At 41.9% G+C, this 10,643-nt stretch overlaps 1 protein-coding gene across 1 annotated transcript; it reads left to right on the forward strand.

The window, feature by feature from the left end:
* Positions 1-1,116: 1,116 nt before the first annotated feature.
* ppid (peptidylprolyl isomerase D) lies at positions 1,117-10,627 on the forward strand. The gene is made up of 10 exons (XM_046322714.1): positions 1,117-1,292; positions 1,748-1,888; positions 2,533-2,639; positions 2,805-2,993; positions 3,162-3,284; positions 4,516-4,622; positions 4,811-4,955; positions 9,136-9,222; positions 9,815-9,857; positions 10,176-10,627. Exons 1-10 carry the CDS (start codon positions 1,208-1,210, stop codon positions 10,262-10,264), a joined length of 1,116 nt encoding a protein of 371 aa, XP_046178670.1. The 5' UTR covers positions 1,117-1,207; the 3' UTR covers positions 10,265-10,627.
* The last annotated feature ends 16 nt before the right edge of the window (positions 10,628-10,643 follow it).

Raw genomic sequence — 10,643 nt, forward strand, 5'->3', positions numbered from 1 at the left:
ACTTGTTGATCGATTTGGAGGCGTGCATGGCCACGCAGTCATGGGTGAACAGGGAGTACGGGAGGGGGCTGATCACCCACCCTTGTGGGGCCCCAGTGTTGAGGATCAGCGAAGTGGAGATGTTTCCTACCTTCACCACCTGGGGGCGGCCCGTCAGGAAGTCCAAGACCCAATTGCACAGGACCCCCCCCCATCTGAGATACCTACTGCAACCCTCATCCTCCACATTCAACAACCGTTCTTGCCAGTCACATTCTGTTAAAAGTCCACAAAGCACACACATCCCTGGTTTGCTCCTCTTTTCAGTTTTTTTGCAAATAGCGACTGGAACGAGCTGCAATGAATACTCAAACTGGACAGTTTTATCTCCATCTCTACATTCAAAGACTCAAACATGGACATTGTTACTAACACTTACTTATTGTTGTCTCTTCCTTTTTGCCCTTTGTGCTGTTGTCTGTGCCTAACAATGTTTGTACCATGTTATTGGCGCAGCGGTCTAAGGCACTGGATCTCACTGCAAGAGGCATCATTTCAGTCCCTGGTTTGAATCCAGGCTGCATCACATCCGGCCGTAATTGAGATTCCCATAGAGCGGCGCACAATTGGCTCAGCGTCGTCCAGGTTTGGCCGGGGTAGGCCGTCATTGTAAATAAGGATTTGTTCTTAGCTGACATGCCAAGTTAAGTAAAGGTTAAATACATTTTTAAAAGTAGTGAATAATCCCAACCCCGCTTTTACTTCGGCACCTAGAATCGTTTTCTCTTTAACCCAATATGTAAATTGTAGGCCAACAGTTTATTTCATTAATGGAGTATAAAGTATTGCTGGCCATAAAGATCTCAGTCCCGCATGAAGGAACACCATACAGATCCTAGTTAAGAATCCTAACCCCACTTTTACTTCAACACCTAGAATAGTTTTCTCTCCATAAGAGTACTGCGTTGGGGGCATTTATTTGACCTTGGAACATGCTTTAAAACCCACATTAAATGCAAATGTCACTTAAATATGAACAAATATTCATCATTATTAATGTGTAGACAGGTTCATGATACTTTTGTACTATTACGTGAGGGGGCTTTTATTTGTAATTTTTCGGAAATTACGTGACCCGGAAGTTCTTTTTGAGTGTTGCTGACGAGTCGCTGATAACTAGGAGTATTGTGGAAGTAACTTTAGCTAGCTGACGTTTAGAATTTTAGAAATGTCTAACGCAACACCCGTGACCAAGCCTTCAAACAAAGAAAACCCCCGTGTCTTCTTTGATGTAGACATTGGTGGTGAAAGAGGTTAGAATATTTTCAATAAAGCGCTGTTAGTCATTCAACTGGACACGTTAGGCTAATGGCTAGCTAGCAGCGCCGGGTGGTTTCTAGAAAAAGCACATTCATGCTAGCTAGCATGATCTTAAATTAACGTTACAGCGACCAATGTATATTAAAGTACACATTTGTAATTACTATGCTATTTTTAACCATATATGTACTTGTATTGTTAGGTATTTTTTACTGTCTAAATATAACAAGTTCGTATAATTTGTGAATATCCATTCGCCTGATACATTAACGTTCCATTCGAAGCAACAAGCACGTGCTGTCATGTTTTTCGTAAATATTCAACACTCCAGTGTCTACCAGATTGGCTAGTTGAGGACTAAAATGCTTGTTTTTGAGTTGCATCTACTTTGAAATTGCATTTTTTAAAGACCAACTATCCACATAATGTCATGCTATGTTGTCACCAGTTGGCCGAATCGTGTTCGAACTGTTTGCTGATGTTGTTCCCAAAACCGCTGAAAACTTTCGAGCACTCTGTACTGGAGAGAAGGGAACTGGCAAAACCACAGGAAAACCACTCCATTTCAGAGGATGTCCTTTCCACAGGAGTAAGTATTGTGCATTTCCACTGTTTGTTAGCCAGCAGATCGTACCTGCTTGCTTATAGCCTGACTAGGGTCTAGTTAAGCAATAAGGCCTGAGGAAGTGTGGTATATGGATAATATACTAATGTTAAGGGCTGTTCTTTAGCACGACGCAACTCGGAGTGCCTGGACACAGTCCTTAGACGTGGTATATTGGCCATATATTAAACACCAAAGGAGCCTTATTGCTATTATAAACTGGTTACCAATGCAATTAGAGCAGTAAAACTTAAAATTGTGTCATACCCGTAGTATATGGTCTGATATACCATGTCATTCAGCCAATCAGAATTCAGGGCTCAACCACCCACTTTATGATGATCAATATGGGCTATTTATCAATGTTTTGTCAACAGGAGGAAGCAGCAACGCATAATTTTCTAATTACGTTTTTGGACTATAAATATAATTTTAAACATTAATTTCCAGTGCTATTGTACTTAATCGGGTAAAGACTGCTGAATGAGTCCAAAAACGTGTTGTGATTTATTTTGATGATATACCAGAAATCACCAAAATTGGTTTGCCCTGCCTACACAAAGCTATATATAGATCACATCTATATTGCGTTAATGACCACAAACATGTACGCTGTCAATCAATTTAAGTTATCAAGCAGTTCATGATCCAGGGAGGAGATTTCTCCAACCAGAACGGCACTGGAGGGGAGAGCATCTATGGGGAGAAGTTTGAAGATGAGAACTTCCATTACAAGGTAAGGATTTTCATAATGACTTGGAATAACATAGGAGATTTTCTTGACCAGTATAAAGTCTGGGATTTAGTCATAGGAATAACTCCTGGCCCTTAGCATGACAAATTATTTCTGTTTTCTTGGTCATCATTGAATTAACATGTGGGTGTCTTGTGTCCTCTCCAGCACGACAAAGAGGGCTTGCTGAGTATGGCCAATTCTGGACCCGCCACCAATGGCTCCCAGTTCTTCATCACCACTGTGCCCACTGCTCATCTAGATGGCAAACACGTTGTCTTTGGACAAGTCTTGAAGGGGTTAGGGCTGGTGAAAACACTAGAGGCCATAGAGACTAACGAGGACACACCTCTCAAGGTCAATCAATGAGAATAAATACTGCCACATTCAATAACATTAACGCAGCAGCAAGCTGTATGTTTTGCCTTGCAGCAGGTAGATTACCTAGTATTTTTCTGTAGTGTGTGACACTTGTGAAATGCTCATAGTGTATTTACAGTTTTGCTCTTGATTCTTTCCCCATAGCCCTGTGTAATTGCCGAGTGTGGTGAGCATAAACATGGAGACAACTGGGGAGTAGCCCCGAACGACGGCTCAGGGGACACCCATCCAGACTACCCAGAGGACGCCGACGTTGATTTAAAAGATGTTAGTAGTCCTACCTCATTTTCTCTCTAAACGCTTCTCTGAAGATACCCACGCTGACGTTCTATTTTTTATTTTGGTTATTGTCAGTCTCAAAAGGTGATCTTATGAAAAAAAATTATATAGCTCCATTATCTTTTCCACGTACATTATATCTGTTTTTAGTTTACACTGACATTTTACAATCACGGAAATTATAACGCCTCTTCATATCTTTTGGAGTGGCGGGCCGTCTCTGCTAAATTTATGTAGGGGAAACACTGGTTGCACCTGTATTACTGTACCTCGATTCCACCTTGCAAAGTTTGCATTTCCTTCTAAATTAACTTCTCAAAGTATTGCCATACAGGACTTTGCTGCTGTCGCTTGCCTTTCTCTGCCTTTTTCCCAACTGTTAACGACAATAATGTAGTGGCGGAGAGTCCACTCTAAAATAATACTGTCCTCAACTCCTTGCACGTCGACTCCAATTTCTGAGTGTCAAGATTGGATTCCGCTAGGAATCGACTACAAAGATTCTGTATTTTTTGGAACGGAGGAGACAGATTAGATGCCGAGAACACAAACACTTGCGTCTTTCATAGTGAGCTAGCGAGAGAGGGGAGGGGCACAGTATAGGCAGGTCGGCCACTAGCCAGACATTCAGAACCGTGCACTAGGCCTATCTAGAGGCAATTAAAAGGTGTATCTCGCAATGGAATGCTGCATTTCGCAATGTCTTGGCTTGCAATGTCTCGCAACTACAGTAGGTTATGATGTTCTTCATTAGCAAAGCGCAGGTGAGCCAGCGTGCGAGAGTGGAGGGGGCAGGCTGAAAGAACCGTACACATGTCTTGGTAATCTGTATCTCGAAATGACTTGTCTTGCATGTCTCGCACATTCACAAGAAATAGCAGAAAGTTAGCCTCTTCCTCTCTGGTTCTATTTAAATTACACAACTTTCTCCAGGCCTTTATAGCCTATTGTCTAGTTAGGCTATGACTAGGAAAATAATATGCTTTGTGAAAACTGCACTGTGATTTTAATTTTATGGATTTTTTATTATTTTTTGGTTAGGGGTGTTAATGTTAAGGATCCCAATTTCGTTTAAATGTTCACACCCCTATTATGTGGATTGATTGATTTAGTCAAAATTAAGTGTGACACGAACTGCATTTCTGTGATTGTGAAATGCTGATGCTGCACTGATTGTGAAAATAGCATAAAAGTCTCATACTTGTTGTTTTTTGGTTAGGTTGACAAAGTCCTATGTGTTGCTGAGGATATTAAGAATATTGGGAACAACTTTTTCAAGAACCAAGACTGGCAGTCTGCAATCAAGAAGTACTCCAAAGCTCTCAGGTGAAATGTTATCCAGGGTTCACTCTGCTCGCACTGTGATTTACAGTGTGTGTGTGTACTAGGCCTGCATGTGTCACAGCATGACATGCATTTGAATGCACAATGACCATAGGAGTTGTCCAAATGGCACAAACCGATCTGGGACCAGCCTAGCAAAGGACTAAGTGGTGAAACGTGTCACTTGCCAGGTATCTGGCAGTTGCCGGTGATGAGCAGGAGATTGAGAAAGCCCAGGCGAAGCTGGAGCCCACGGCGGTGAGCTGCATTCTCAACACCGCTGCCTGTAAACTGAAGATGCTGCTCTGGCAGGAAGCCATGGACAGCTGTGACGAGGTAAGTTATTTAGGCCAATATGGGGGCATTGCACAGTCCTGTGCAGACAAAAATAGCATATAAAGCCAACAACTAAAAACAGTACAGCCTGCAGGTAAAATAATATCCTAATAAATAAAAAAAAAAATCCTATAAATCACATTGGCTGTGCATGGCCTGTCTGAAATGAACTTAAAACATTGTATCAACTATGAACTTGGATCTGTCTGAAGATCCAGGCAACATTGGATCAGAGCATGACATTTCAGGCTGAGTGGTTATCGAAAGGGAGAGGGCTGGAAAGATTTTTCAAATACATTGAAGAATTGTCAATGTCTGTAAAAAAAAAGACTTTGTTTGCTTGCTGTTTGAGGCGAAGAATACATTCTTTTGAGAAGCTCTACAGCTTATTAGTGGTGGTGCATTAAGCCGATCATAAATACTATCAGATCTCCAAATGGGAGCATTTATAAGGCAAAAAAAATAAATATATATATATATGCTACTGCTCGACCAAAAAAATCTTGGTCCACCAACAGCAATTGACCAGTCGAATAATTGATGTCAGACCTACTCAGTCACAGGAGAGGTGGTATGGTTATGGGATTTCTTTTTTTAAATAAAGTGGATTAGAAATTATGCAAACAATTTAAAATTGAAAGAAAAATATTTTAGGCTAGCTGAAATCCTAGATGCCAACCCCATCACACTTCCACCACTCGACTACGGTACAACTGTTTATTAGTGGCAAAGATTCAAAGGCCATTCATGGTCAGCACTATACAAGTCTTTATGGAACTCATTGTGAATGCAACTGAGGATATGTTTTTGTAGAGTACCATAATATTTCTAGTTAAATCTGTAGATAAACATTCTTATTCAGTATTTATGGCGCCGGGGGGATGGCTGCCGTTTTACTTGCTCCTAACCAATTGTGACCTGTTTCAGGAAACTAGGCGTATGTCGCAAGTCACAACTTCACAGGAGAGCCATTTTTTTGTAATTATTTTATTTTCTACCCCGTTTTCTCCCCAATTTCGTGGTAATCCAATTGTTTTTAGAAGCTTGTCTCATCGCTACAACTCCCGTACGGGCTCGGGAGAGGCGAAGGTTGAAAGTCATGCGTCCTCCGATACACAACCCAACCAAGCCGCACTGCTTCTTTAACACAGCGCGCATCCAACCCGGAAGCCAGCCGCCCCAAAGTGTCGGAGGAAACACCGTGCACCTGGCAACCTTGGTTAGTGCGCACTGCGCCCGGCCAGCCACAGGAGTCGCGATGAGACAAGGACATCCCTACCGGCCAACCCCTCCCTAACCCGAGCGACGCTAGGCCAATTGTGCGTTGCCCCACGGACCTCCCAGTCGCGGCCGGTTACGACAGCCTGGGCGCGAACCCAGGGTCTTTGATGGCACAGCTGGCGCTGCAGTACAACGCCCTTAACCACTGCGCCACCCGGGAGGCCAGGAGAGCCATTTTAACGTTATTTTATTTATCAAAATGTGTTTTTTGGCAGAAATGCCTTCTGCAACATCAATTTTCATGTGCCTTAATAATATACTTGTATGCCATCTGTAAATATGAATAAAATTGTTAAATTACTAGCCTTGTTGGTTAAGCCACAGAAGAAAAAAAAACCTTCCTACTAGCCATGATTGGCTGAGATGAGTGGGCTGGACTTGCCGAGAGAGGAGTTTGGATTGGTCTGCCATATAGAATGCTTTTGTCTATTTGAGCTGGTCAGTCTGTGTTGGTAATCCTGTCGAACGTGGCTTTTTATAACAATGTGTAGTGGAGCTGTTGTAAGTGTTGCTCTCCACTTTCTAGAGGATAAAGTTTTGAAATCAGTGGAATTCAAGTATGATAGCTAAAGAGATGGAGAAACAACTCCGGATTACATCTTCAAACTAAGGGAAACCGTGGCATGGCATCCGTGACAGTCTAGCGCTAGTTAGATACATTTTCAGATATTACACGTGTCTAATTTTGACCAAGTGGTTTAATTTCAAGTTAGTGTACTGTTAGCTAGCTAACTAACATTAGCTGGCTGACTCCCTAGCTAACATTACGTGTATGACATTATTATTTGTATCCCAGAACTGTTTAGAGCCTAATGTTAGCTAGCTAACATTTGAACCTGGTTGGCTAGCTCCCAGCAGATTCATGCAGGGTAGTAACAACGTGATTTGGCACTATTTCATTGTTGTTTAACTAGCTAACGTTAGCTGGTTGGCTCATTAGCTAACGTGACGTGTGTGTAGATGGAAGTGGTACCTTCAGGCGTTTGGAAATTGCTCTCAAGGATGAACCAGACTTGTGGAGGTCTACAATTTTTTTCTGAGGTCATGGCTGATTTCTTTTGATTTTCCCATGATGTCAAGCAAAGAGGCACTGAGTTTGAAGGTAGGCCTTGAAATACATCCACAGGTACACCTCCAATTTTTTATTTTTTTATTTTACCTTTATTTAACCAGGCAAGTCAGTTAAGAACATATTCTTATTTTCAATGACTGCCTGGGAACAGTGGGTTAACTGCCTGTTCAGGGGCAGAACGACAGATTTGTACCTTGTCAGCTCGGGGGTTTGAACTCGCAACCTTCCGGTTGCTAGTCCAACGCTCTAACCACTAGGCTACGCTGCCGCCCCTAATTGACTCAAATGATGTCAATTAGTCTATCAGAAGCTTCTAAAGCCATGGCATAATTTTCTGGAATTTTCTAAGCTGTTTAAAGGCACAGTCAACTTAGTGTATGTAAACTTCTGACCCACTGGAATTGTGATACAGTGAATTACAAGTGAAATAATCCATCTGTAAACAATTGTTGGAAAAATTACTTGTCATGCACAAAGTAGATGTTCTGACTTGCCAAAACTAGGTTATTAACAAGACATTTGTGGAGTGGTTGATAAACAAGTTTTAATGACTCCAACATAAGTGTATGTAAACATCCGACTTCAACTGTACATGTTTCAAGCAGACCACCATAGCCCGTTTCCAAGAAAGCTAAAGTAACCTACCTTAATGACTACTGCCCCGCATGGCTCACATCAACACTATCATCCCGGAAACCCACAGATGACGCAGTCACACTCCACACTGCCCTTTCCCACCTGGATAAAAGGAACACCTATGTGAGAATGCTGTTCATTGATTACAGCTCAGCGTTCAACACCATAGTGCCCTCCATGCTCATTACTAAGCTAAGGACCCTCCCTTTGCAACTGGATCTTGGACTTCCTGACGGGCCGTCCCCAGGTGGTAACGAGACAGTCTCTATAGGCAGGAGGTCAGAGGCCTGACAGTGTGGTGCCAGGACAACAACCTCTCCCACAACGTGATCAAGACAAAGGAGATGATTGTGGACTACAGGAAAAGGTGGGCTGAACAGGCGCCCATTCACATCGGCGGGGCTGTAGTGGAGCAGGTCGAGAGTTTCAAGTTCCTTGGTGTCCACGTCACCAACAAACTATCATGTCCAAACACACCAAGAAGGTTGTGAATAGGGCACGACAATGCCTTTCGCCCTCAGGAGACTGAAAAGAGTCGGCATGGGTCCCCAGATCCTCAATGTTCTACAGCTGCACCATCGAGAGCATCCTGACCGGTTGCATCACCTTCTGGTATAGCAACTGCTACAGAGGGTAGTGCGTACATTACTGGGGCCAAGCTTCCTGCCATCCATGACCTATATACTTGGCTGGGTCAGAGGAAGGTCAAAAACAATTGTCATGGACTGTTCTCATCTACCACATGGCAAGCGGTACCGGAGCACCAAATCTATGTCCAAAAGGCTCCTTAACAGCTTCTAAGCCCAAGCCAGAAGACTACTGAACAATTAATCAAATGGCCAGTTGAACTATTTGCACTTCTGCTACTCGCTGTTTATTATCTATGCATAGTCACTTTACCCCTACCTACATGTCCATATTACCTTGACTAACCTGTATCCCGGCACATTGACCTTTTACCGGTAACACCTGTATATAGCCTCAATGTTATTGTGTACTTTTTTTTTCTTAACTCTATTTTCTGAAAACTGCATTGTTGGTTAAGGGCTTGTCAGTAAGCATTTCAGTTTGGTCTACACCTGTTGTATTCGGCGCATGTGACAAATATAATTTGATTAGGAAGGGAAAGAAACACTGAGAAGTGCAGTCACTATTTCGTCTGATTTATGTATGTTTGCTTGTTTTTTTTAGGCACTGGAGTTGAACCAGAAAAACACTAAAGCTCTGTTCAGGAGGGCCCAAGCCTGGCAGGGACTGAAGGAGTACAGTAAAGCCATGGTAAAGAAAAAAAGTTGATATACTCTTATCATACCAATCATGACTTCAGAATGTTAACCATTTGTCCCAGCCTAACAAAAATGGGCATTCTGGACTGGAACCCATGCGACAAGGATATTTTCCCCCACCGATTCATATGGGTTTATTTGCACTAAAACATTGCTTCCAAAGAGTTGGGACGAAACAATGGTCACCCGGCCTGTGTATTGGTATAAAACTGAGGAATGGGCCTGGAGAAATATAACCACTCAAATACAGACAGAGCTAACAATTTACGGACTGACCATCCATGATATCATCATTTTAACCATGTTCTGACACTAATACAGTGTTTTACATTGGTGTAAAACAAGCATGTATTTTGGGTTCTGATGGGGTATGACTATTGAACTAAGCTCATGAGGCATTTATAAATGATATTCTTCAAGAATGAAATGGGTATATCATTCTTTTGTAAGTCCAAAAATGGATGTAGCAACTGAGGATTCCAGCTTTAAATCTGGAATTGGAGGAAGTGGTCAATAGCTGGATCATTGGAGTTTGACTTGTCTGTCAACTCACTAAAATATTTCTCACCTTTTGCCATTTGCAGAGTGATCTGAAGAAAGCTCAAGAAATAGCACCAGAGGACAAAGGTTGGTACTGCTTCTTTATGGTAACAATCATTCCAGGGGATCATTTGTGTCCTTATGGCAGCATTTACACAATCCATTGCCCAATTAGTGGAAAAAATAATAATTGGGCTGCATATGTAAATGTGGACATGTGTTCTTTTGAATATTCTAAAGGCTAACTAGAACTTATAATAAATGGTCAATAGTGAGAGCAGTATGATGCTCAAAGTAACTTATTTACAAAACTCCTTCATGACATATGCAACAGTTTTGCCATTTCGTTGTGATAGGTTGTTTTCCTTGCCTGACAAGTGAATTTACTTGTTCATCCTTTGACAGCGATTGGAAATGAGATGAAGAGAGTCCAGTTGAAAGTGAAGGAGGAAAAGGAGAAAGAGAAGCAAATCTATGCAAAAATGTTTGCATGAAGATCAGACAATCATTTGATAAAGTCCACTTGCCAATAATGAGTTATTTCTGTAAGGCAGCTAGCTACAATCAGGTCCCAATTGAAAACCACCACAGTATAATATTGGCTGTTGTTGAAAGTTGTGGCACACAAGGGTAGCTGAAAATTAAGTATGGAGGCAGCTTAACCCTGTCAGCATTTTACTGTATTCATTTATTTGGAGTGTTATGTCAATGATACTCATGTTTACAAAGAACTACTGTAATATCCCTCTGTCTGAATGTTTAAGATAAGCCATAAAATTGTGGTTGGTTAAGACTCATTCTGGAATTTGCCTACTCCACCTGTATGCAGTGCAATTAAATTCTACCTGAACATTCAATGAGAGCTGTGATCTG

The sequence above is a fragment of the Oncorhynchus gorbuscha genome, linkage group LG23 (assembly GCF_021184085.1).
Source record: "Oncorhynchus gorbuscha isolate QuinsamMale2020 ecotype Even-year linkage group LG23, OgorEven_v1.0, whole genome shotgun sequence".
Taxonomy (NCBI): domain Eukaryota; kingdom Metazoa; phylum Chordata; class Actinopteri; order Salmoniformes; family Salmonidae; genus Oncorhynchus; species Oncorhynchus gorbuscha.